The sequence below is a fragment of the Mesoplodon bidens genome (assembly GCF_964165515.1).
Source record: "Mesoplodon bidens genome assembly, chromosome: 6".
Classification (NCBI taxonomy): domain Eukaryota; kingdom Metazoa; phylum Chordata; class Mammalia; order Artiodactyla; family Ziphiidae; genus Mesoplodon; species Mesoplodon bidens.
This window is the reverse complement of record NC_138162.1, coordinates 117,943,761-117,970,898: the sequence shown is the minus strand read 5'-3', so window position 1 is coordinate 117,970,898 and position 27,138 is coordinate 117,943,761. Positions and strand designations below refer to the sequence as shown.

Here is a 27,138-nt window from a genome sequence, read left to right as displayed (position 1 = left end):
CAAAAACTATTGCTCAAATGTAGCAAAATGTTACTTCTGAAGAATTAGAACAATTCTTTCTTACAGTAAAGAAATTAACTACAGATTTGTCAGAGGTTTGTTGGCTAGGGATGGGAGACAAACGGCTTTTCACATCTTTCCAAACGCTGACATGAAACACCTGCAGACCTGCTACAATCATTCCAATACAATGCCTGCCAATGACCTGATTAGCCTGGTCTGGGAACAATGTGTGACTCGAAAAGGGAGAGGGAAAAAAATTACAGAATCTGGATCTTGGCCATCATATTTGTAGATCAGAATAAGCCTTATGTAAAATATTAATTTCAACTAATATTTTTTACAATTCCATATGTGGAATTTACTCAATTAAAATTCAGTGAGTAGATATGAATCCCAAAAGTACTGATTTTTTTAATATTTAAAAAAATTTTATTGGAGTATAGTTGATTTACACTGTTGTGTTAGTTTCAGGTGTACAGCAAAGTGAATCAGTTATCCATGTGCATACATCCACTCCACTCTTATCTGTTTTTTTAGACTCGTTTCCCATATAGCCCATTACAGAGTATTGAGTGTTGCATAATGTCAATCCCTACCTCTTGCAAAATGATATGAAGTAAGTCCTATGTTACTGTTTAGATGAAACTGTTACATTGTATCAATGTCTCACAGAATGGAAAGGATTTCTGAAGCTTTCTGAAACAGATGTGTTGTCTTTAAAATCACCATCAGAGAAGAGTTTATGCCTATGGCTGAAAGAGACTACAGAAAGTACCCAGTCCAAATGTTTAGGCAAACGGTGCAGAAGTCCACATCCGGGGAGAGGCAGGGAGACGTCTCTGAAACATCTTTGCAAAATTAGAGACCCAGGATCAAATTCGAGCTTGCCCAAGAATTGATATTCTAGCAGGAAAAAAATCAGTGTCATGAGCATTGTTTAAACATCGTTTCCCACATTATTTAGAAATGCCCATGCTGTTTCACACTATGAAGGAACAGAGTTTTAGATAATATTATCTTTTGGGGACCAAACAGCTAGTAAGTAGCAGAGGCAGACTGAACTGGGCCTGTCTTTACCCCAAGCATACTTCCTTGCCCCCTGCCACCTCTCAGAACACCAGGGAGGCTGGATCCCTTTACTGCACAGAGTGCACTGTTATTTCCAGCACAGATGCCTTTATATTTCTCTTGCTCTGTCCTTCCAGGGAGCAGGCACTGATGAGAATTGCCTCATTGATATATTAGCTTCAAGAACAAACGGAGAAATTTTCCAGATGCGAGAAGCCTACTATTTGCGTAAGGAAATACACATTTGTACATATGTTTTACACTCATATAAACTATATATGTTTCAAATAATGTGTAAAATATTCCAGTTTAGGGCTTCCCTGGTGGCGCAGTGTTTGGGAGTCCGCCTGCTGAGGCAGGGGACACGGGTTCGTGCCCCGGTCCGGGAAGATCCCACATGCCACGGAGCGGCTGGGCCCGTGAGCCATGGCCACTGAGCCTGTGCGTCCGGAGCCTGTGCTCCGCAACAGGAGAGGCCACAGCAGCGAGAGGCCTGCGTACCGCCAAAAAAAAAAAAAAAAAATTCCAGTTTATGTATTTTAAAGAATTTTCTAAGACACTCATATGTGAAATATCACTCACTCAAGACTAATTAATTCACTAAGTAGAATCGATGATTAGGGTACTAAAAATGAAACAATTCCCTAGACAATCAAGTGAAGCGGACTTTCCAGGAAAATAATTACTAGTTTCTATGAGGTGGGTGTTTACATTAGGACAGCAAGTACCTGGCACAGTGGCTCAGGGAGCATCGTATCTCTTACCTAGGAGGGACCAGGTATAAAGACAGAACAAAGCAAAGCACGATGATCACTCGGCGAATTCTACAAATATGGGCAACTACTTCAATTTACGTAAACCTCATAATCACTGCGATCCACCTCAGAATCAGGTTTTTACGCATCTTAAAAGTGGAAAGGTTAACTCTTTACATTTTTTTAAAGGCTTAATGCCTTAAGTTCCATTGCGTCATGTATTACGTGACATTGAACTGTCAAGAAAATGTCCCAGACAATCAGCTCTATTGCATTCAAACAAAAACAAGACTTTCCCAAGGGGAGTGAAGTAAGACCCTTCACTGAAAATATCAAGACAGGACAAAGACTTGGGGAGAGCCGGGCTGGGCAGTGTGCTAAGGAAAGAGAAGGCAGAATTCTGAATTTTAAAGATTGCAGAATGCGAAATGATTCTCAATGTTGTTTTTCAGTTTTGGAATAGACATAGTATTTTTTTTAAGAAAACCGACCTGGGCCTATGTTACCACTGCTGTCAAATTACTTGGGTGGACTGTTTATTGGCTTCATGTGAGTAGAATGTGGTAAAAGACAAAGAAATGTCAGCAGATTAGATGTCTCCTCACTTTCCACTCATATGGGGGAAGTAGCGCTGACCTAGGCAAGCACAGTGATACGTGGTTCTATAATAAACCAACCCTCCAACGTGGGCGTTCTCGTACCCAGAATACAGCCGTGACCTGCAGGAGGACATTTACTCAGAGACCTCGGGACACTTCAGAGATACGCTGGTGAACTTGGTCCAGGTATGAAACTCCAAAATTCACACCATTTTGCACTATTAAAAAAAATAGGTATGTTTCGTTTTCAAAAAATAGGACAGAAAACTCCAGTTTACCCCAGCTTAACAGTGAATTCTGTATAATAACAAGTACTGAATGCCAGCTAAATTCAAGGCACTATGATAGAAACTTGGGTTGGATATAGAAACAAACAAATATGAATAAGACACCATCTCTGTTCTCAAAACAATCTACTATAAGTAAAATGGTTATAATTATCAATAAATGCATAAATAATTATAAATTACAAGGGTGTTAACAGGTTTAAAATACTACAGTTACAATTAGTAGAATGAGAACATGGCCTAAGGCCCCAGGGACCCAGGACCACACCAACAGGTGAATAGTCAGAACCACCAGATGAGAGTACAATATACATGGGGATCCAGGAGCCTCACTCATGACTTTAAATTAGGAGAATCTGGATTACTGAAAATAAAAACTAGTTTTCCCTTCTTACCATCTCTTTATTTCTGTAATTCCATCTTCTCCTTGAGTTTGTGTTGACCAAATCAATCAGACACACCCTCAGTACTTGATGAAGTGATGCAGGAAACGGGAGAGGATTCAGCAGGAAACAAGGGGCTTGAATTTAGGCAAGAAAAGCTATTTCGGTTTCTCTGTGTTATCACTCAGATTGTTGACTAGCCATCTTCTAGCAGGGAGAGCAGTGGATGGAACTCCTGATGCTCCAGCCCAGGTTATAGAACTTATAGAATGAAAGAAAACAAGGGAACATCAGGTCAGGAAAAAAACACAGAAAATCTCCCAACCACTCCAGAAAACAGACCCAGAGCCATATGCTAATTTTTCTTTCTGAAATTGCAGGTTCAAACTTTTACCTAGAGAGAGTTCTTTTTTTTTAAATTCTACAAAGTTTTTTTTACAAAAACAACTTTATTTCTCAAGTTAAAGTATTGTATACTTTACACAAGAAAGATAAAAATTAAGAATTCTTTCTACCCTGTCTAGAACTAGTCTATATATAGAAAATAATTAAAATGACTATTGATAATGATTTTTTTTTCCTTTAAAATATCAATGGCAGTGTGCAAATTTAAGTGACTACTTCATTTTCCTTCTTTTCTGATTGGGCAATTTTGCTATCTTCCTCATTCGGGGTGGATTAACACAGCCAATCAAACACAGCTGTGGTTTCTTCAATGTGTGTTTATTGTGATTAAAAACTTTATACTTTACTTCATAATAGTCTCTATAGTTTAAGAATGAATAAATATATCAGCCAGATTAGAACACAAACTAACAATTCCATGCATTGCCAGGCAACAAGAATTTTACATTTTTTTACTCTTTTTTTTGTGCCCAAGTTATTGTCAGTTTTGAATTAGGAATAAAGAAATCCAAAAGGAAAGATTCCAGAGGAAGCAAGTATTAGCTGCCCCAGACGGAGGGGAGCTTGGTGCCTAGGGCTGGTTGGATTTCTTCAAATTGTTCAACTGAAAACAATGGCCGAGTGCTGAGCAAATCTATTGACCTTTCAATTAAAGTAAAAATTCTATTTGTAAAAACAAAATCAAGCATTTGCTTTCTTGTTTAATTTGGTTTCCTGTGGTTTAATTTGGATGTGTATGGCATGGCTGCATAGTTCATAAAACTGCCTGTATCAATTCATCAAGTCCTATTCTGAAGAGTCTAATCTCTGGGATGAGAACATCAATAGAGAATAGATATTGTCCAACTTGAGACTTCTGTGTAAGGTGTTGTAGAAATAAGCTTATTTAAATTTGTGACAGAAGTTGAGTCATTATAGGAAAAAAGTTTTTAATAATCATTATTAATATTAAAAATAATCTTAATTGGCAACATGTCAATTGAATATTTTCTAACTTTTCAACGTTGTAAGATTAACTAAAACATTCTCTCAATTTAGAAGGGTCTTCATCTTTTGGTTTTCTAGGACTGATGCTCCATAATGTAAATTAAAACAACAGTTTCCAGTCAAAAATTCGTGTTGGCATTAGTACTGCCCCTAATAAAACCAAAAGTCCTATTATAAATCCATGAGTTGCATCTTAATAGCAAACACCTTTTTATTTTCTTAGTATCCAAAAAGAAATTTATTTCAATTTATTAAAGAAATATATAAGCTCTCTAGTAAGACAAAAAATATTTCATTAGGATTATTTTGCATTCCACTAGGCCTATATCACAGTCCAGCCTCTCCTTCCAAATTTGGCTTCTTTTCTCTCCCATCCATGGTTGATCCCCAGCACATCCCATAATAACAAGAATCTGTTTTGTAAATAAGTTCATTTGTATCATGTTTTAGATTCTACATATAAGTGCTATATGGTATTTCTCTTTCTCTGTCTGACTTACTTCACTTAGTATGATCATCTCTAGGTCCATCCATGTTGCTGCAAATGGCATTATTTCATTCTTTTTTATGGCTGAGGAGTATTCCATTGTATATATGTACCACATCTTTATCCATTCATCTGCTGATGGACATTTAGGTTGCTTCCATGTCCTGGCTATTGTAAACAGTGCTGCTATGAACAAAGGGGTGCAGGTATTTTTTCAATATGTGTATGTGTATAACTGAATCACTTTGCTATACACCTGAAACTAACCCAACATTGTAAATCAACTACACTTCAATAATTTTTTTTTAAAAAGGCAAAAAAATATAACAAGATACCTGCAGGTCTCCATCTCAGAGTCAGCTCCCCAGGGAGCTGACTGGCTGCACCCTGTCCCTGGGAGCTCAGATGGGCTCCGTGGCTGGCCTGACATCTCACGTCTGCTGAGTGAGAGACTAACCTGAAAACAGCCTCAAGACACCATACCTCCTCCTCCACTGTTAAATGTGATGGCTCCCACCTCCAACCCCATCTGATTGAACTCCAGTTCTACTTCTATCTGGTAAAATTCCAATGATCAAGTACTCAAATAACCTCTCAGAATCTCTGCACCTCATCAAAGGTTATGCTACAAACCCCCTAAAAGTAACTGACAGCCAAGAATCAGGATCGCAGTGTGTTTTTATAAAGCAAAGCTCTTATATTTCAGGAAAAAACACACAGTTCTGAAAACTAAACTTGAGAAAAAATAAATCACAAGGGGAAAAAATCAGTGAATGATATTTTCCCTTGATGTAATAGGGCTAGCTATCTTATGCACAATTGCAGTTCCTTTTCCCTGAAATTAAACAATGCTTTATTTTTGATAGAGTATAAATTGAGAATGTGTATTTGTATACATAATATTATTTGTATAGACACATATTTTAAAATAATAGACAATTTATTTTATCACTGGGTTTCACCTAATTTGGATTATGACTTTACAGGATAAAGTATTACTTCTTAAGTTCAATTTCTAGAGTTGGAACTTAAGTGTGTGTGTGTGTGTTTAACCTTGAAATAGCTCTTCAGAGCAGTAAAATTGTCCTTTCAACATAGAATATAAAAATTTATGGTGAAGGAAGACCTAGATTTTATAAGAAGCCAAGGGAAATTAATGAGGTTTACTTAAATATTATGTATTTATAAGGTTTCATAGTATATTCCCCTTAAAATGTAAAACACAATTTATGAGTATAAGATAATACATATTTCAAAGAAAGCACTTAACTCCTAATTGAAAATGGAAGTGAAAAACTTATATTTCAAGATCAGGAGTCCCATGTAATGCTTAGTAAAATGTATAATTTCTCATAGATGTTTAAATATTTTGAAGTCCGACCAGTGACTTCTGACTTCTACATTAATGGCTCTGCATTTTGGACCTCCTGGTTTAGGCTTTGGATCAGTAAATTTCCAAGAGTGAAAATGATGTAACGTTAACTAGAGAATTGAAGAAGTCCAACACTTCTGACCACTATCTGTGGGGTACACCATTTCAGAGACTCTGTCTAGACATCTTACAAAAAGAGGTGATGAGTTCCAGCCAAATAACTGAGGGGCACTGTCACGTGACCAAGTTCCTTCTACCCTCCAGTTGGGATCTTTATTCTCTCTGCCCCCATCTCTCTCTATAGATAGATGTTTGATAGATGGTAGATGGTAGATACATACATACATATATACATAGATAGATGATAGATACATAGATACATAGATAGATAGATAGAGATATAGATAGGCAGACTGGTAGATAGATGACGGACAGATAATAGATAGACAGGCAGATAGATAGATACTCTGTGTAAAACAACCAGGTATATGTCTGTGTATCTTTTGCTCTTGGCTCTAAGTCAGCTGTGTGTCCTTGGGTTTATCATTTTGCTTTCTTGAGATTCCAGATATCTACCCTGAAAATCAAAGGAAGTGAACCCATTCTGCTCCATTCCCTCCCAGTACCCATATTCCAAACTTCTTCAGCAATTACAATCACATCCTCCTCCCTCCCTCTGCAGCGTCACTTCCAGAATCAGGGGAAACACCACCCATGGCTTTCATCTTTTTGACATGATGAACATTCAGATACACCTCTTTTTTGTCAATTAATAGAGATTGAGGGAATTGGAAGCTTTAAGGTATGCATGAAACGTGAAGTGTTTAAATTACTGTCACATTTTCTGGGAAAAAAAGAGCTTTTAATCTATAAAGAATTTTCCAACAGGGCTGTTTCTAATAAGAAAACCACTCAACCAGAACACGTTCTTCTTGAAAACTAATGCCAATCACTGAACTGACTCACAGCACTTCCTGTGCTTTTATTAAACCAGATTTACAGGAGATCTAAGTATCTGTCAAATAATGAAAAGTTAGTCACTTAGAGATCAATTAATCCATATGTGCAAATCACCCTGCAGATGATAAATGTTTCCACAGACAGAAAAAATGGAAACTGTCCTCATCTTGGCTGTCAGCAGTCTCCAAGTGATGCTTCCTCAGACTCATGCCCTGAGGCCTCTGGGGATCATCTGTAGCCACTTTGCTCCAAATACTTCCAGCCAGATTTTAATTCCTTTAATTTCTTCCTTTCATATTTTTATTTTGTCCCTAACCCCAACTGTCATTTATGCCGTTTCTCTGGCATTTACATCACCTACCAGTCTACTGTCTTAGGCTTTTTATATGACAAAATCCACTTGCTGGGAAAAGCTAAATCACACATTAAACTGATTCACATTTTTTTAATCTACCAGTCTGCTTAAAGTGCTTTTGGCAATTAACTGCACAAAGAAGTAAACAGATGGGCACCATTTCAAGTTAAATGTCCAAAAATCAAATCTCTCACAAAAATTTCAGAACTGCAGAAAATTCTTGAATATTTCTCACAGACTTTGCATGCGTAGGTGTTTAGTTAGCTACATCGTTTGATTGGAAATCACAAAAAACACTTCAACGATCCAGAAAATCTTCCCGTTTCTACTAACTGGTGTTTAAATTCTGCCATCTAAAAGGTATTTCTTTAACTTCCCTTCCTTCGTTCAGTACTGACTCAGTGAATATTTCTCAAATGTGCCAAGGACAATTGGGAATTATCAAAAGAGACAAAGACCCCAGTCTTCAGAAGCTTGCATTCTATCGGGGGACGCAGACAGCTAAGGAGAAACCTAACAAATTGGTGCATTTCACAGCATGTTAGGTGATGAAGGATACGGCAGGGCAGGGGAGGGGATGGCGGGTAGGTTACGATGTTGCACAGCTTGCTCAGGGCAAATCCCATTGAGAAGACGAGACTTGACCAGTTAAGCTGGTTAACTTATATCCCTTTTTCTGTCTCAGTTGGATCAGAACCAAGTAACCTTTCATGATGGTTTGGCCTCACCCTTGCTCTCTCTGGAGCCTAAGACTCCCACTAGTGGCCGGCTGTGTTCCCCACAGGGTTCCAGCCAGCGCGGTCTGTCCCACAGCCCTGGCCTGCTGGAAGGGTCTGCCCTGCTGCGGCCATAGACCACTGCACCTGTCCGGCTCCGCTGCCGGCTTGTCAGCCAGCAGGCAAGTTCCTCCATCAGGAGCAGAAGAGAGATTTGGGGCCCATTCGTGCTGCTTCGGGACTGAGATGAATTCAGGAAGGGGTCTTTGGGGCCTCGGCTGCCCCATCTTGCTCCGTCACTGAGTTCATTTCCAGAGTCCGAAAAGACAACAGGAGCAGAAGGCAGTGTACTCTGTGTTCTTTCAGCAAAGTCAATAAAGCAAGAAAAAGCATTTCCTCCAGATCTGGACCCAAAGGAGAGGAAAGGTTAACTAAACTAACTCATCACGTGTCTCTCCTGCCTCTTTCTGCCCTCATAACCCTCAGGGACCAGAGGGTCCTGCATTAGGGGGCTCTCCTTCCCTCCTGTTTGAAAGCACTTCTCTTAGGGCAGCTTGGCCATGTCTGTTCTTTCTTCATATGATAAAGAGGCAGGAGTGAAACAAATTTACAAAATCCTCTCACTGCACACATTCTGGATTTCATGGTTATTTTCCTGTTGCCTATATGAGATGTTACAAGTCAGAGACTGAGCACTAACTCACGCTTTCTCTCTGCCTTTTCCTTCTGACGATGTTAAAATCCCGTCTCTACCAGCTGGCCAGGCAGTGGGCGCTGTTTGAAGGGGTGGGCGGCAGAGGTACTGCCCAGGGAAACGGAAAAGCGAAAAACTTGTCAACTCCCTTGAAAGATTACCTCGGCTACAAAGAAAAAATGAAAAGTGCCCACATTTTTAAAAAGACCTGCATTGCATAACCCAAGAAATGTAGACTAACTCCGACTAACGATAGAACTTTCTTAGGCGTCTCCAGTGTGTTTCGTGGCTCAAAGATTTGTGTCCCAGTTACCCTACTAAGTTGTCAATTCAGAGCACTTACAGAGGGAAACCTGTGCTTACTTCACAGGGAACCAGGGAAGAAGGGTACACGGACCCTGCCACGGCTGCCCAGGACGCCATGGTAACGGGCCAGCCCTGGGGCGACCGTGGGACCTTGGGCACGCCAGCCTGGGGCTGCGGTGCTACCTGACGGCCTGTGATGTTTCAGGTGCTGTGGGAGGCCTGCCAGCAGAGGACAGGGGAGCACAAAACACTTTTGCAAATGATCCTGTGTAACAAGAGCTACCAGCAGCTGTGGCTGGGTAACTGCCCTCTGTTCTCTACAGCTACCCCCTGATTAGAGAATAAAAAGAAGTAGGTAATTGGGAAAGGGGGGTGTTATATATAAAGAGAGGAAAGCCAGTTATCTCAAAGGTACCTCTTTGGGGTTATGTTTATACAGACGTGCCTCATCTAATAACATTGCTAAGGATGAAGCTCCCCTAGAATTTTATTTTGCCAATAATTGAATCACATAACCTTTCAATACTAAACTTTTTAAAACCACCTCTGTTTCTGATGGAGAACTTACTCACCTATATTACCTATCTCCTGTTAGGTACATCATATGTTGTCTTAAAAAGAATATGGGTGGGCTTCCCTGGTGGCGCAGTGGTTGAGAGTCCGCCTGCCGATGCAGGGGACACGGGTTCGTGCCCCGGTCTGGGAAGATCCCACATGCCACGGAGCGGCTGGGCCCCTGAGCCATGGCCACTGAGCCTGTGTTCCGCAACGGGAGAGGCCACAACAGTGAGAGGCCCGCGTACTGCAAAAAAAAAAAGAAAAAAAAAAAGAATATGGTGAACACAGTCCGTAATGAACCAAGGTCATTATTACTGAAGTCGTGATTTGTGTGAAGCTGCCTTACTGGTCCTACAGGTGCTTTGCTCGACTTTCCCCAAACTGCTGTAACTTTCCGTCTCCCTTATTTTTTAAAATACTTTTTTGGTTTTTTTCTACTATATATAACACAGAAAAGTCCATTAAAAAATTTTAAAAGATGGCCTACTGCAACCCAACACCCACCCCTATACTTTATTTACCTTCACTGTGTATAAGCAATCAAATCCATGTTTGCATTTTAAAAGTATAATATTCATAAAATCTCCTTTGAATTATATCAATTTGTTGAAGTTTTCCAGGAATTTCAAACCATTTCTGGGCAAGACATAGTAGATGCCATTAATGAATGTTATGATGGATCCTTTCAAGAGCTGCTACTTGCAATTGGTGAGTAACAATGTGTCTGGCACAGTGAATGCTGATTAGCTCTGATTGAATTAAAGATGCACGAGCAAGCTCTTGATTGAGTCACTTTCCCCTGAATTTAATTATTTAGACAGAATGTTAACTCTGTAGAGGAAACATGCATCGGCTACTGATACAAAGCACTAAACTGGCAAGCTAATAACTTTCATGAACCCATACCCTTCCTAACAGCTGTCAACTTGCACACTAGGAAACCTTGAATTCTCAGGTAATTGGGATCTCACACCTTTAAATTCATCTTGTACATACTAACTTCCTTTCCCTTGTAAAGAAGGTTATGGTTTTACCACTATTCTAAATGTTGACATTTTAATACAATGTACAATGAGGGATCCCACAGAGAACTCACAAAATATCAGTCTTCCAGGATTGTAACTGGAAAAAAAAAAAGCATTCTCATTGTTTCCCAAATTTTGAAGAAAATATGTACTGTCACTCCCAAACTTTCTTCTTTTCTCTCTGGTTTTTCCTAGTTCTCTGTGTTCGAGACAAACCAGCCTATTTTGCTTACAGATTATACAATGCAATCCATGTAAGTATGAGCCACGTATTTTTAAAATTTCTCCAGAAATCATGTCTACTTTCTCAAAGGACTAGTTTTACCTCAATTATTTAAATATTGATTCCCATATTTGAATTTGTATGCAAATATATTAATTTCAAAGCAAATATGCTCCAGTGAAGAAATATACACCAAAATGAGACCCATCAAATAAAGATAATGCTCTGCTTTCTGTATCAAACAGAGGTACCTAAGAAGTATTCCTTGGGGCCTCTCCCCCCAGGGAGATGTGCTTTAGCATTTCTTAGCATCTGGAGAAACTGGTAGGTCCAAATGCTTTTACCACATATGAAGACCACCCCCTCATGCTCAGGCAATTACACAACATATGGCATCAAGCAGAAAATGTCAAAACATTACAAACTCTCAGAAGGAAATGGCTGCATTCCTGAACTTTAAAAACACAAAACGTGAGTGGTTATTTTTAAACATAAAGTATTATTTAAAAAAACACTTAAAATGAGACAGCTAGACAACAATAAACTCTAACGCTATTTTTGTAATTAAGTGAGAATGTTTTTTAGTTTTGGGTGATAATCAACTGCACATCTTTGGTGCATTCATTTTCAAAGAAACAAACACTTATGTGCATGAGACAATGAATATCTCATCCACAATGTGCACAAAAATATTTAGAAAATGTAAAGGTCTCATACAAATCACTATACATGTCATAGCCCTGAAAACTCAAAGAAAATCATTAAAAAAAATTCAGTGGTACAATAATTTTAAGGGAGTGTTTTATCCTCAAAGTAATTGTTATACACCAACTTCTTAGAGGTAGCAAGCAAGCTTGGATAATATGCTAATGATCAAGAATATTTTATTTAGTTATTTTTATTGATGTACAAGGATTTTTTATTAGGTACAAGAACCCATGTATCCTCAGAACACAGGATGAAGATCAGTGCTCACAGTCCTCTGCTTGTTTTTGATTCTATTTCCAAGAATAAAGGTGGATTTGATTAACTATATATTTAAAAGTGTATTGGGCAAGGATATTGTATGACATCAACCGTTTCCTTCTCCAACAAAGAGTGAAGCTTCACTTGTGAATGACCTTGGGAAAATAATCACATTATTCTGATTCCAATGACGCCCAAAGTGAGGGCCAATTATCCTAATAATAAATAAAAACTCTACCCTTGCTGTGTGTGTCAATGCAAAAAGAAAGGTATGTGTACTCACGAACAGTTTGCAGGTACAGCAGAGGAGTGTATATTCCAGTAATCAGAGTGTTCATATACAAGGGCCTCCTGCCAGTGTCAAGTATTGTTCAAAAGCTGTCTTCATCAGCTCTCACCAAAGAAAATCTCTGTTTTTCTCCAGTTTATTCTAAGCGAATGATACACAACTTAAATATGGGAAGTTGGCTGGATCATTCATTTTCATCACTTCAAATTATGGAAAAGTTTGTTAGTAGGTCTACACCCAAAACATTCAGACATCAAAAATTAGCTGCTGCTTCCTGGCCACTGGATGTCACCAGTACTCCATTTGAACAGACAAGTTGAAATTGCTTTGTGAAGCGGTATTCACTCCGGACCTAGTACACAGAAAGGGATGGCTGTGTATTTTTCAGTATTGGAGGTTAAATCAGCAAATATTTTGAGTACCTGGAATTCTTACATTTACAGTTTTCCACAATAAGCAGACGATAAAATAAAAATATAATTGCCGTCTTAGAAACGCTGACGTTCATCTAACAGAGTTGGGACCCACATCCCAACCCAGGAAGAATTTTTACCTAGAAAGAGCACATGATCAGATTTGCATCTTAAAATGCAGTGTTCAGGAGACAGTGGGGAGGTTGACCAGGTTTTAAAGGGAGAATTATAGAGTCTCAGACATAGAAAACAAACTTATGGTTGCCAAGGGGTAAGGGGAGGAGGGATAAATTAGGAGATTGGGACTGACATATACACACTACTATGTATAAAATGGATAACTAATAAGGCCCTACTATATAGCTCAGGGGACTCTACTCAACACTCTGTAATGGGCTATATGGGAAAAGAATCTAAAAAAGAGTGGATATATATATATATATATATATATATATATATATATATATATATATATATATATATGTACATGTATAACTGAATCACTTTGCTGTACAGCAGAAGCTAACACAACATTGTAAATCAACTACACTCCAATAAAAAATGATTTTTTAAATAAAAGGGAGGATTATTGCAGAATCAGGTGAAGTGATGAGGGCCAGCATCAAGGCTATGACTCTGGAAATAGAGATTAGAGGGCACTTAAAAAGCAGAGTAGATGGACCACTTGACTGTGTGTGTACCATGTGGGGGCCCGGGGGGGCGGGTCACAGAGGGGAGGCGGAGTCTGAGTCGATGCCTGTGGGTGGGGATGCCAGGGCTTGAGGGATACAGGACCAGGAGCACACGGCCACAGAAAAGAGGATGAGTCGATTTTAGAGAGACTGACTTTAAGGTGCTGTTTCCTTATTGTTTTTCTCCCCTTGGCTGTGTCTTTTAGGACTTTGGTTTCCATAATAAAACCGTGATCAGGATTCTAATTGCCAGAAGTGAAATAGACCTGATGACCATAAGGAAACGATACAAAGAGAGATACGGGAAATCCCTCTTCCATGATATCAAAGTAAGTCTCCTATACGTGATTTCTTTGCACCCATATTTGATCCTTTTTGAAACTGAAACAAGAGCTGTAATTTAAGTAACTTCATGGTGGAATCTAAAAAGTTAAATATTCTGGCTGGGATCATCTACATTAGTAGGTCAGGCAGCCTTAGCGCAACAGGTGAGAAAAATCCCTTCACCTCGGTGACAAAACTTATTCCTCTTTGATGTGTTTTAAGCAAAAGTCATTGGTTTGTCATGTAAACTATTCATCCCACGATCATGTGATGAGGATCTGCAAGCTAAATGCCCAAGAATGATCAGCACCAGGAAGAAAACGTTTTGCAAGAAGAGCCCATAAATTGTGAAGAGCTTTCTGAGATCAGCTCTCCTGTGTTGTCATAGGAGACGGCAGCCAGTCAGATCCCATCACGTGGGTGCAAAATTCTGCACATTGCCATCCCATGAGCCCTTGAAGCTCATGCCAAGAAGCAACGACTCAGAAGTCAACAGGCCGGTAGTTTCTTCATTCTGATACACCTAAGCTTTAGCCTGGATTTTGATAAAACCTAGCAAAGAATTATCAGAATATGTAGGACCATCTATGTAATTTGGGGCACCCCATGGAAAATGAAAACGTTTGACCCCTCATTCAAAAAAGTATAAAGAACTTCAAGATGGCACCCTCAGAGCATTACCCCAAGCACAGGGTCCTAGAATGTATCTTAATGTATATTTTGCACATAGCTAAATCCTGTTACCTTGTCCACGTTGTTTCCATTGAAATTTTCAATTGCATAAAATAGCTTTTTAGTTTATTGAAAGATACGGAAGAAACTTGACAACCCAAGGAGCAAGAGATCACACAACCCAGAAGACCTTGTAGGCCCTCAGGGAGCTGAAGTGCTTTCCAAGAGGAAGGGTTAATGGAGCATTTAAGAGACATCTTCCTCCTTCGTCTTTGATAAAACTCTCCTTACAGCCACCTTCAAAACCTTAAACTTTTAGTGGTGCTAAACATTTCTCATTGGGAAATGCGTGTCATAACTCATTTTCTAAATGAATAAACTACTTCTAATACCTATACAGCAATTAACGACAGCCATCTCAAAATCTACTAATATTCACATATGATTAATGCAACTTTACTATGTGCATTTAAGGCAGTGAATTATAATTACACAACTTTGTGTATGAGAACATGCATGTGAAAGTTGACTTTTAACAAAGATAAGTTTTATAATTCCTTTTATTTATTACTATCATTTTTTTTGAAAAACTTAGAAACTATGGAAGCATGATAAAAGGATTAAAATGGCCCTAATTCTCCACCACAGATAACCAATAACAAAATTTTTTTGTACACGTTTTCTTTTAAAAAATGTTTTACTACTTAGAGAAATATTTTTATTAAATCATGGATCCCACTGTAGAAGTTCTAAAGTACATAAACTGCCCCACATTATTATTTATTGCTTTTTACTTTTTCACTATTATACATAATATTATGGTGTATATTTTGGAGCCTAAATCTTGGTGTCATCAATAATTGATCATTATTTCCTTAGGACAGATTTCTTGAAGTAGACTTTCTGCATTAATGACTATAAACATTTTTAAGCCATCTGAGGCATATTGCCCAATCTGCCCTCCAGACTCTACACTGATTTACAACAATAAATGAGGACACCTCTTTCAAGTTGAGGAGAAGATGTGATTCTACTGGAAGTTATTCTTCTTATAAAAACACATTAGGGGGCTTCCCTGGTGGCGCAGTGGTTGAGAGTCCGCCTGCCGATGCAGGGGACACAGGTTCGTGCCCTGGTCCGGGAAGATCCCACATGCCGCAGAGAGGCTGGGCCCGTGAGCCATGGCCGCTGAGCCTGCGCATCTGGAGCCTGTGCTCCGCAACGGAAGAGGCCACAACAGTGAGAGGCCCGAGCACCGCAAAAAAAAAAAAAAAAAAAAAAGAAAACCACATTAGGGTTCCATCAACTTTATATAAACTTCGTTCTATTGATTATAACCATGGTATTATTTTTCAGTAACTTCCAGGGAATAGTTCTCAGGGCATATTAAATATTTAGATGAAAAAAATAAATAATTTTTGTGATGCTAACGGCCCATGGTCTTTCATTCTATAGTTCAGAGGAATTATGCTTCTTTTTAGAAATACTATGACATTGTATTTCAAATACATTACATTTTCTTCTTTTCAGCATTTCGCTTCAGGGCATTACGAGAAGGCTCTGCTTGCCATCTGTGCCGGGGATGCTGACGATTACTAAATAACAAGAAGGATTTGGAGGATGCACTCATCTTCAGAGACACGTCAAAATACAGATTATGTGATTAATATGCATTGTTAGTAGCATTATTACAAAACTATAGAATCATATTTCTCTCTTTTCTCTTTTCTCTCTTTAAAATTATTCCAGGAATAATTATTATCAATAGGTTATTCAAAAAAACCTATTGACAAAAGTGTATGAGATTGGATTTGCACATATCTAAATCAGGAATTTGTTAGATTGTGTGTAACAGAATAATAAAAGACATTATTGCATTGACATATGTTATTTAATGTGAACCGTCAATTCCCTACAAGGAGTGGGTCTGCTTACAGCTGTCCCAGCATGCTGTGGGAGATGAGGGAAACGGGGTGCATGGCCATCCCCTTCCCTACTCGAGACTCTGGACAAACGCAGTAAAGCCAAAGTGAACATCTCAGTCCCCTTTAAATGAAAATAAAGGTATAAAACAGCAGAATACAGCCAGATATATGCTTGTCAAGCTTAGCTGTGTAAGAGACTTAGATGGAAAAATAGGCATGTGTGTGCGCATGTGTGTGCGTGAGTGCTGTGTATTTGACAACCCCTCTGGTAAAGGCAACATCTCTGGCTATTGCTGTCCTTGGCGTTAGTGCCTAGCCAGCCACTCACCCCGGCAACGGCAGCAGAGTCCCTGCTGCTTGTTTGTCTTCACTCCTCAACATCAGCATCAAAGCCTATCTGGGAAGTAACTACGATCTGTGCCATTGGTCAAGGCCGTTCCCTTCTGTGTCTGTAGATCTGGTAAATTAGGAGCAGCAAAGAAAAAGTACTCACTGAGTCAGATTTGGGGGGAGAATCGAGTTTGACGCCACTGTCTAGCCAAGAGCAAAAGCAGGGACAGAGATGGGTGAGCTCAAGATGGAGGGATAAGCTCCCAGGATACGCAGGGGAGGACACACAAATGCGGCCACAGAAAGCAGCAGTTGAGGAAGGCGAGCAAGGCAAATGTGGACATGCAGGCAATAAATCTAGACGTACTAGTGACGCTGGCGGATGTGCTTTATTCCACGTGGAGCGCTCTCAATGGCTCACAGCCTAGTCTCTGTAGATGTGTCCCCACTGGCCTCAGGGACATGGAGAATGTGCTCAGAACCTGGGGTCTGCCTGGGGGAAGAATGCAGGACATTTAGAAACGTGTAATAATTAGTCATCTGAAACTACTTTTAAGAGTTCAGCTCACTGCTACAGTGTATGATGTTGTACAATTTTAACTTGGGTTTTATTTCTGCCTTTAAAAAAATCATTAGCATTTCAAGCAAAGTAGTAATTATTTGAGACATTTAGCATAGCTATTACACAAGCTAAAACTCTTAGAAGAAAAATGTTAGAATTCCTGATGAGAACTTAGATATCTAACGAAAAACTTTCCACCCTAAGATATCTTTATATACGCTATTCAATAAATTGTGAAATCTATACCTTAGTTAAGTAATATCTTTTACGTCTTTAGCGCAGCATGAAAATCGAATCAAAAACAAATCTGGACTTAGGTAAGAAGAGATTTATTGGAAAAGACCATTGCAGTAAGTGGAAAAGCCTACTGCAAAGGGAAAACACTATGACCGTGGGATGTGCAGGGGTCTCAAAGGTCAGCAGAAAAAGATCTTCAATTTATAGGGATTAGTAAACAAGGCTGGAAATGATCAGGTGAGGGGTATGGGGGTGTGTGTGGTGTGATTGCACCTCACAGTGACCTGGGGTTGGGGCAGGGACAGGTGATCTGGGGACCCCTCCGGGCAGCTTTCAGGAGGAGCCTAAGGGTGGATTAAAGTTCAGGGACTTGTGGGGCAGATGGGAGAAGCCTGACTAATATTTGGTCAAGTTAGCAGGTATTTTGTCCAGTTGGTCAGCAGGAGAAATCAGTTCAGCTAATCCTTTTTGAGACAAAGCATGAGAATTTGGAGGGTGTGTTGAGGATGGTCACAGGGAACCAGGGGTTGTTTGCAAGCCTCCTCTTAGTCACGCAGGAACGGGCAGCGACCCATGTCCTGAAACACAAAGGGTGGCGTTCTGGCTATCTCTGTCTCCTAGGCGCACAGGACTCAGGAAAATTGGACACGGTCAGGGTCATTCTTTTCCCCCAAGCTTTCTGTCGAATGCTTCACTTAGTTGTTTAAATGCCAACACAACGTTGTCACCTTTGTCATCGTATAATTCACTTAGTGAGATCCCGTACGAGATGAAGTGTTTCAATTATTATCATGGTTTTTTGTACTTAAAGACATTCAGCTGCTTATAGGAACTTCACATGCAGGGGCATTTACTCTACCTGATGGTCTGAGTGACAAGCACAAAATCTGTGATTAACTTAAACACATCGCCCATGTTTAACCTATAGAAAAAAAGAGAGTAACATTGTAGGAATACATTTTGTTTTGATGGGTTCTCAATCTACAGCCAAGGAGAAGATAAAGTACCACTGAATTGCTGGCCCTTCCAGAGACAAAATAAAGCCAGACGTGGAGATACCTCAGGACATACCCCTGTGCTTTGCAGCCAGAGCCTTACGCTGCTCCATGTAGCCCTAAATTGACCAAACTAGTAAAGAGACTAATCGTTTGGCTAAAAAAGCATGGCTTTTAGTGCTCTTATAGAGAAGCCCATTACTATGACCAAAGTTGTTATTTTACATGTTAAAACAGTGCCAAATGTGAGTGATGTCACCAAAGACAGCAGAGCAGGCAGGAGGGCCCATCCCTGCACAGAAACATCAGAAACTCAAGCAAAAGCGGCCAGAAGGGTGGAAAATAAGCCAAGGTTTAACTCAGAGTCAAGAACAGGTTAGAAAAGTAGGAAAGCACCGAGACACTTTTGTTCACCCTTTCCCCACCCTCCTTCCAGCTTAGCGTCAGCCTTGTTTCCCAGTCCCCGAGTCCCCAGGGAGCAGAGCCGGCCTTGTCCATCTGTCTGTCCTGTCTGGGAGCTGCCGAAAGGACTCAGGTGAGCGGCTTGCCTTTGTTTGGCTGAGCTCACAGCTCAGTCAGGGAGGGAGACAGCAAGGCAGCTGCCGAGGGTGAAAGATGACAGTCGAGACTGTCGACTGAAAAAAACGCACAGCGTGAGAGTTGTGAGTTAAGCTTTATCTGGGGCAAAATGAGGACTAGAGCCTGGAGACAGCATTTCAGAGAGCTCTGAGAAAGTGCTCCAAAGCGGCTGGGGTCAAGGTCAGTACACATGTGATTTTGGCGAAGAGGGAGTACATGCAGTCAAGCACATATTTTTTGCAGAAGGTTTCTGCCGGTCACGAGGAGCAGACATCACCAAGAAAGATTTTATTGCTTTTCTAGATACGAGGAGATGCAAGAATTGGGCTCACAAAATTGGCTCCTGAAAATATCTAACTATCTGAAGACCTGTTCTGCCCGTTTTCCCCAGAGCCCAGAGCACCTGCCTCATTCCTGCTCTCCACCCTGAACTCCTCTCAGGGGGTGCTGACGGTCAGCAGCTGCAGCGGGTCAGGATTTGATCCTTGCAGAGGTAGATGGCAAGTGCCAATTTGTAGGTGACAAGACAAAACAACTGAGTAACGAAAACCTCTGAGGAAACTCTACACAAACCCACATGCGTCGGGGAATTCAGACAGCCATGCAGATGCCTAGGGCAGGACACATACTTAGAAAATACCTGAGAAGACCCCAAGCCTTCATTACTGCTGGTCTCCAGGATGAGTGCAGGCAGGACCTGGGGGTAGGGTGAGTCATAAAAGGCTTCAGTGTTGCAGGAGATCCCAGCACAGAGCCAATCTGCAAAGAACAGAAGGAAGATTTTTCTTTCCTTTTCTTCTTCTCCTTCTCCTCCTTCTTCTCATTTTCTTCCCATTTCTCCTTCTCCTGCTCTTCCTCCTTCTTCTTCTTTCTCTTCTACCTCTCTCTGTCTCTCCCACTCCCCCTTGTGTTCAAAAAAATCTCTGTCCAAACACTAGCTGAATACAATCTAAGGAAACAAGGACTTCAGGGACTTCCCTGGTGGTCCAGTGGGTAAGACTCTGTGCTCCTAATGAAGGGGGCCAGGGTTTGATCCCTGGTTGGGGAACTAGATCCCGCATGCATGCCACAACTAAGAAGTCCGCATGCCACGACTAAGAAGTCTGCATGCCACAACTAAGACCTAGCACAGCCAAAATAAATAAACAAAAAAAAAATTTAATTAAAAAAATAAAGAAACAAGGACTTCAGAGGCCATACATGGTGAAAAATATACACAGAGTTTTATAAAAATAGTTTAGAAAAGTCACTAAACCAAACAACGCCACAGCAGATCCCTAGAAACATAAACCCTGAGAAAGGAGACAATTCCAGAATTACCACATTATTGTATTCAAAATGTATAGTGCTCAAAAAAAGTTTATGACCTATAAGAGAAACTAGAAAGTATACCCATTGACAGATAAAATTGCCAGAAACTATCTCTGAGAGACAAAAAAGAGCATAAGACTTATTTAAAAAAATATCAAAATGGCAAAACTAAGTCCTTCCTTATCAGTAATTACTTTAAATGTAAGTGGATTAAGTTCTCCAATCAAAAGATTGGCAGAATGAATTAAAAAATACATAATCCAACACTTTACTGTCTATAAGAGATGAATTTTGGATACAAAGATGTTGAAAAGTGAAAGAACAGAGAAAGATACTCCATGCAAATAGTAAATAGAAGAGAGCTGGGGTGGCTGTACTAATATCAGAAAAAAATAGACTTTAAGTACAAACTGTTACAAGAGACAAAAAAGACATTATATGTGGATAAAAGGGTTGATTCATGTAGAAGATATAACACTTATCTAGAAGATACAATGAACATATAGACCCCAAATAACAGATCCCCCAAATACATGAGGCAAAACACTGACAGAATTGAAGAGAGAAAGTGACAGTTCTAAAATAGTAGTTGAAGGGGACTCTGGGAGGGTTCATGCCAAGGAGTACTTCCCAGAACCTCTGCTGCCACTGTCCTTGTCCCCACAGTGAGCCACAGCCACCCCCTGCCTCTGCAGGAGACCCTCCAACACTAGCAGGGAATCCTACTAAACAAGTCCAGTGGCTCCAGCAGTCACACAGAAGATGCCTGCTCATCATTCACTTGTCTGAGAAAATTTCACCTCATGTATTGTCTCCCTCACTGGAATGCCAGCTCCCTGACAGCAAAGGCTCTTTTCACCTCTGTGCCTCTAGACTAGTCCTTAGAGGAGTGGCTGGTATATAGGAGGTATGCCTGGCACATGGAAAACTCAGTGCTCACTGAATTGCTGCATTCTGAAGAGAGTGATTTTCCAAAAATAACTAGAGTCTAAATGGCAGCTATTCAATACTGAAACTGGGTCATCAGTAGCCATCTACAGTTTGGCAGAAAATACGTTTAAAAATTAATCTAAGATATCAGGAAACTCGCTCAACCCTCTTAGATAGCCTCATCCACCAGAGGGCAGACAGCAGAAGCAAGAAGAACTACAATCCTGCAGCCTGTGGAACAAAAACCACATTCACAGAAAGATAGACAAGATGAAAAGGCAGAGGGCTATGTACCAGATGAAGGAACAAGATAAAACCTCAGAAAAACAACTAAATGAAGTGGAGATAGGAAACCTTCCAGGAAAAAGAATTCAGAATAATGATAGTGAAGATGATCCAGGACCTCGGAAAAAGAATGGAGGCAAAGATCAAGAAGATGCAAGAAATGTTTAACAAAGACCTAGAAGAATTAAAGAACAAACAAACAGAGATGAACAATACAATAACTGAAATGAAAACTACACTAGAAGGAATCAATAGCAGAATAACTGAGGCAGAAGAACGGATAAGTGACCTGGAAGACAGAATGGTGGAATTCACTGCTGTGGAACAGAATAAAGAAAAAAGAATGAAGGGAAATGAAGACAGCCTAAGAGACCTCTGGGAAAACATTAAATGCAAAAACATTCACATTATAGGGGTCCCAAAGAAGAAGAGAGAGAGAAAGGACCAGAGAAAATATTTGAAGAGATTATAGTCAAAAACTTCCCTAACATGGGAAAGGAAAGAGCCACCCAAGTCCTGGAAGTGCAGCAGGTCCTATACAGAATAAACCCAAGGAAAAACATGCCGAAACACATAGTAATCAAATTGGCAAAAATTAAAGACAAAGAAAAATTATTGAAAGCAGCTAGGGAAAAATGACAAATAACATACAAGGGAACTCCCATAAGGTTAACAGCTGATTTCTCAGCAGAAACTCTACAAGCCAGAAGGGAGTGGAATGACATACTTAAAGTGATGAAAGGGAAGAACCTACAACCAGCATTACTCTACCTGACAAGGATCTCATTCAGATTCGATGGAAAAATCAAAAGCTTTACAGACAAGCAAGAGCTAAGAGAATTCAACACCACCAAACCAGCTCTACCACAAATGCAAAAGGAACTTCTCTAAGTGGGAAACACAAGAGAAGAAAAGGACCTACAAAAACAAACCCAAAACAATGCAGAAAATGGTCATAGGAACATACATATCGATAATTACCTTAAACGTGAATGGATTAAATGCTCCAACCAAAAGACACAGGCTTGCTGAATGGATACAAAAACAAGACCCATCTATATGCTGTCTACAACAGACCCACTTCAGACCCAGGGACACATACAGACTGAAAGTGAGGGGATGGAAAAAGATATTCCATGCAATTGGAAATCAAAAGAAAGCTGGAGTAGCAATACTCATATCAGATAAAATAGACTTTAAAATAAAGAATGTTACAAGAGACAAGGAAGGATACTATATAATGATCAAGAGATCAATCCAAGAAGAAGATATAACAATTATAAATATATATGCACCCAACATAGGAGCACAGCAATACATAAGGCAACTGCTAACAGCTATAAAAGGAAATCAGGGCTTCCCTGGTGGCGCAGTGGTTGAGATTCTGCCTGCTGATGCAGGGGACACAGGTTTGTGCCCCAGTCTGGGAAGATCCCACATGCCACGGAGCGGCTGGGCCCGTGAGCCATGGCCACTGAGCCTGCGCGTCCGGAGCCTGTGGTCCGCAACGGGAGGGTCCACGGCAGTGAGAGGCCCGTGTACTGCAAAAAAAAAAAAAAAAAAGAGGAAATCAACAGTAACACAATAATAGTGGCGGACTTTAACACCTCACTTACACCAATGGACAGATCACCCAAACTGAAAATAAATAAGGAAACACAAGCTTTAAATGACACAATAGACCAGATAGATTTCATTGACATTTATAGGACATTCTATGCAAAAACAGCAGATTAAACTTTCTTCTCAAGTGCGCACAGAACATTCTCCAGGATAGATCACATATTGGGTCACAAATCAAGCCACAGTAAATTTAAGAAAATTGAAATCATATCAAGCATCTTTTCTGACCACAGCGCTATGAGATTAGAAATGAATTACAGGGAAAAAAACGTAAAAAACACAAACATATGGAGGCTAAAATAGTAGTTGAAGACTTCAATACCCCGCTTTCAATAATGGATAGAACATCTAGACACAAAATCAGTAAGGAAAGAAATGACTTAACACCCTAAACCAACTAAACATAATAGATGTATTTCAAAGACCACACCTAGCAACAGCAGAAGATTACACTCCTCATAAGCGTATCAAACATTCTCCAGAAGAGACCATAAGTTAGGCTACAAAACAAGTTTCAATACATTTAAAATTACAGAAGTCACACAAAGTCTTTTCAGACACATTTCAGAGCACAGTGGAATGAAGCTAGAAATCATTAACAGAAGGAAAATAGGAAAATTGACAACTCTATGGAAAGTAAACAGCACACAGACAATGAGTCAAAGAAGAAATCACAGGTAAATTAGAAAACAAAGACAAATGACAGCCAAAGCAAAGCATACCAAAACTTATGGGATACATGAAGCTGCTCAGAAGGAAATTTATACCAGTTAATGCCCAAATTAAAAAAGATGGAAGATCTCACATCAGCAACCTAATTTTACACTTAAGGAACTAGAGAAAGAAGTGTGATCTAAAACCTAAGCTAGCAGAAGGAAGGAAATAATAAAGATTGGTGTGGTGGAAAATGAAATAAATAATAGAAAAATAGAATCAGTGAAACAAAAGTTGGATATCAGAAAGGATCAACAAAATTGACAGAATCTTTAGCTAGATTGACAAAGAAGAAAGAAGATGCAAATAAAATCAGAAATAAACATAGGGAAAGATGCTACAGAAATAAAAAGGATTATATGAGGTTATTATCAACAGATAACATTACAACAAAAAATTAGATAATCTAGGTTAAATGGATAAATTTCTAGAAATATACATATTACCAATACTGATTCAAAAAAATAGAAAATCTAATAAAGCCTATAGTAATTAAATAAACTGAGTCAGTTATCAAAACCCTCCTAACAAACGAAAATCCAGATCAGCTGGTAGTGAATTCTACCAAACACTTAAAGAAGAATTAACACCAATGTTTTTCAAACTGTTGCAGAAAAACAGAAGAGGAAGAAATGCTTCCTAACTCATTCTATGAGGCCCATTTTACCCTACTACCAAAACCAGACTAAGACATCACAGGAAAAGACCAACTTCTCTTATGAACACAGATGCAAAAATCCTCAGCAAAGTACCAACAAACTGAGTCCAAAAGTATATTTAAAAGATTACACACTATGACTCAGTAAGATTTACCCCAGGAATGCATGGATGATTCAACATGAGAAAACTAATCAGTGTAACACACCACATTAATAGAATAAAAGAAAAAAGCCACCAGATCACCTCAGTTAGTGCAGAATAAGCATTTGAAAAAAAGTCCTTTCATAAAAATACTCAGCAAACTAAGAATATAAGGGAACTCTCTCATCATGATAAAGAACATTTATGAAAAGCTCACAGCTAAGGTCAGATTCAATGATAGAAGACTGAAATATCCTCCCTAAGATCAGGAACAAAACAAGGATGTCTGCTTTCACCATTGCTAATCAACATTTTACTGGAAGTACTAGACAGAACCCTTACGTAAGAGGAAGAAAAGAAGGCATTCAAATTGGAAAGGAACAAGTAAAACTCCTTTTTTCACAGATGGCATGATCCCATATGTAGAAAATGCCGAAGAATCCACAAAATAACTATCAGAGCTAATAAACAAATTTGGCAAAGTCATAGAGTACAATATCAATACTCAAAAACCATTTGTGTTTCTACATGAAAGCGAGGTACTTTCTGAAAATAATATTAAGGAAAAAGTTCCAACTGCAATAGCATGCATAAGAATAAAATACCTAGGAATAAATTTAACAAAGGAGGTCAAAGACTTGTACACTGAAAGCTACAACATTGCAGAAAGAAATTAAGGACGACCTAAAAACGGAAAGATATCCTGTGTTTACGGATTGAAAGACTTAATATTGTTAAGATGTCAATAGTACTCAAAGTAATCTACAGATCATTGCAATCCTTATCCAAATTCCTACAGCCTTTTTTGCCTTTTTGGCAGAAGTGGAAAAGACATTCCTCAAATTCATATGGAATTACAAAGGACCTTGAATAGCCAAAACAGTACTGAACACAAAGAGAGTTGGAAGACCCACACATTTCACGGCTATAGTTATCAAAACAGGGTGGTACTGGCATGAACACAGACAGATAGACTAACAAAATAGAACTGAGAATTCAAAAATAAACCCACATATCTGTCAGCTGAGGTTTGACGAGTTACCAACCCATTCAGTGGAGAAAGAATTCAACAAATGGTTCTGGGGCAACTGTAAATCCATATGCAGATGAATGAAGTTGTAAACTTATCTCATACCATACACAAAAATCTATTCAGAATGGATCAACAATCTAAATATAAGAGCTCTTAGAAGAAAACATAGGGAGAAATCTTCATGACCTTGGATTTGGGAATGAATTCTTGGATATGACACCAAAAGGATGAGTAACAAAAGAAGAATTAGGTAGGTTGCATTTCCTCAAAATTAAAAATTTTGTGCATCAAAGGATATTATCAAGAAAATAAAAGATAACTTACAGAGTAGGAGAAAATATTTGCAAATCATATATCTGACAAGAGTCTAGTATTGGAATATCTAAAGAATTTCGACAACTCAACAACAAAAGATAAACAACGTAATTGTAGAGTTATGGAGGGCAAGGACTTGTAGAGTTATGGGCAAAGGACTTGAATAGAGATTTTCCCAAAGACTATATACATCTCTTTCATAACATAAAATTAAGCTCAAAATGCTTAGCATTGGGCTTCCCTGGTGGCGCCGTGGTTGAGAGTCCGCCTGCCGATCCAGGGGACGCAGGTTCATGCCCCGCTCCGGGAAGATCCCACATGCCGCGGAGCACCTAGGCCTGTGAGCCATGGTCCCTGAGCCTGCACGTCCGGAGCCTGTGCTCCACGACGGGAGAGGCCACAACAGTGAGAGGCCCGCGTACCACACAAAAAAAAAAAAAAAAAAAAAGAAAGTGATAGAAAGAAATTATCAAGATTAACATTTTAGTGACATGTAAAAAAGAAGAAAGGGTTGATAAAGCCAAAGCTAATTATTTGAAAATAATAAAATCAACAAAGTTTGTCATCATTTCTCAGGAGAAAAAAAAGAGATAACAAAAATAAATAATTTTAGGAATAAAAGGGGGATCGGAACTACAAAAATGGCAGCAATTTTACAAATTAGAAAAAGTACTATCAACAGGTATATCATAAGAAATTTGAATATTTAGATAAAATGGAAATTTTCATATGATATGCCAAGCTAAATAAGAAATAGGAAACTTTAGGGCTTCCCTGATGGTGCAGTGGTTAAGAATCCATCCACCTGCCAATGCAGGGGACAAGGGTTTGAGCCCTGGTCCAGTAAGATCCCACATGCCACGGAGCAACAAAGCCCGTGAGCCACAACTACTGAGCCTGCGCTCTAGAGCCTGTGCACCACAACTACTGAGCCCATGTGCCACAACTACTGAAGCCCA

The 27,138-nt window shown here is 39.4% G+C and overlaps 1 protein-coding gene and 1 long non-coding RNA gene across 2 annotated transcripts in view; one reads left to right on the top strand and one right to left on the bottom strand.

Moving 5' to 3' along the window:
- ANXA10 (annexin A10) overlaps nucleotides 1–16,138 on the top strand; it is a gene marked incomplete at both ends in the record, with an annotated part of 72,019 nt that extends 55,881 nt beyond the window's left edge. The window contains 8 exons of the mRNA XM_081237234.1: nucleotides 1,209–1,299; nucleotides 2,532–2,611; nucleotides 9,442–9,495; nucleotides 9,583–9,676; nucleotides 10,548–10,643; nucleotides 11,156–11,214; nucleotides 13,750–13,872; nucleotides 16,070–16,138. Coding sequence (XP_081093360.1) covers nucleotides 1,209–1,299; nucleotides 2,532–2,611; nucleotides 9,442–9,495; nucleotides 9,583–9,676; nucleotides 10,548–10,643; nucleotides 11,156–11,214; nucleotides 13,750–13,872; nucleotides 16,070–16,138 — 666 coding nt within the window. The remainder of the gene's footprint in view (nucleotides 1–1,208; nucleotides 1,300–2,531; nucleotides 2,612–9,441; nucleotides 9,496–9,582; nucleotides 9,677–10,547; nucleotides 10,644–11,155; nucleotides 11,215–13,749; nucleotides 13,873–16,069) is intronic.
- Nucleotides 16,139–17,136: 998 nt separating this feature from the next.
- LOC308618900 lies at nucleotides 17,137–20,573 on the bottom strand. Its single transcript, XR_014016099.1, has 3 exons — nucleotides 19,808–20,573; nucleotides 18,453–18,515; nucleotides 17,137–17,287 (listed from the first exon to the last, which is right to left on the bottom strand). It is a non-coding gene; the product is annotated as an uncharacterized lncRNA (long non-coding RNA).
- Between the last annotated feature and the right edge of the window lie 6,565 nt (nucleotides 20,574–27,138).